This window comes from Myotis davidii, unplaced genomic scaffold (genome assembly GCF_000327345.1).
Source record: "Myotis davidii unplaced genomic scaffold, ASM32734v1 scaffold56, whole genome shotgun sequence".
NCBI classification, from domain to species: domain Eukaryota; kingdom Metazoa; phylum Chordata; class Mammalia; order Chiroptera; family Vespertilionidae; genus Myotis; species Myotis davidii.
The window spans coordinates 447,577-448,082 of NW_006287458.1; the positions used below are offsets into that span (position 1 = coordinate 447,577).

The 506-nt window shown below is 64.6% G+C and overlaps 1 protein-coding gene across 1 annotated transcript in view; it reads right to left on the bottom strand.

Annotated features, from left to right (window-relative positions):
- Positions 1-506, bottom strand: part of PGLYRP2 (peptidoglycan recognition protein 2) — a 5,238-nt gene that overhangs the window by 1,215 nt on the left and 3,517 nt on the right. The window contains 1 exon segment of the mRNA XM_015560964.1: positions 2-169. Coding sequence (XP_015416450.1) covers positions 2-169 — 168 coding nt within the window.

Below are 506 nucleotides of genomic sequence, written 5' to 3' on the forward strand. Positions count from 1 at the left end.
TGTAGTTGCCCACGAAGGCCACGCCGAAGCCGCGGGTATTGTGGCCGAGAGTGTGCGCGCCTACCCGGTGCCAGCCTCGGCCCTCGTACACGTAGCCGTCTGAGCCCACCACGAAACTGCGGAGAGGAGGGCAGGCACCGCGCGGCGTCAGGGTTGCCCTGCCCCATATCTATGCCAAGTCCTGCCTGGTCGCCCCATGCCTGGCCCAGCGACGTCCCACTCCTCCACCAAATGTCACTGCAGAAACCCTCCGGTCACTCTGACATTGGCCACGCCCCTTTCTGTCCTGCCCCCTCCCCGTTGTCTCAAGTCACAGGGTTTTGTCTTAGGCTCAGCCCCATCACTATTCCGCCCCAGTCCCAGCCTCAGCCCTTATCACTGGTCCTGCCCCTCTCCCAGGTCCCGCCTCCTTCCCCTATCTTACCCCGGACCCAAGGGTCCCATAGTTGGTCCCACTGTAAAGGCCCCGCCCTCGTGTAGGCCCCGCCCCTCTCCACCTTGGCTCC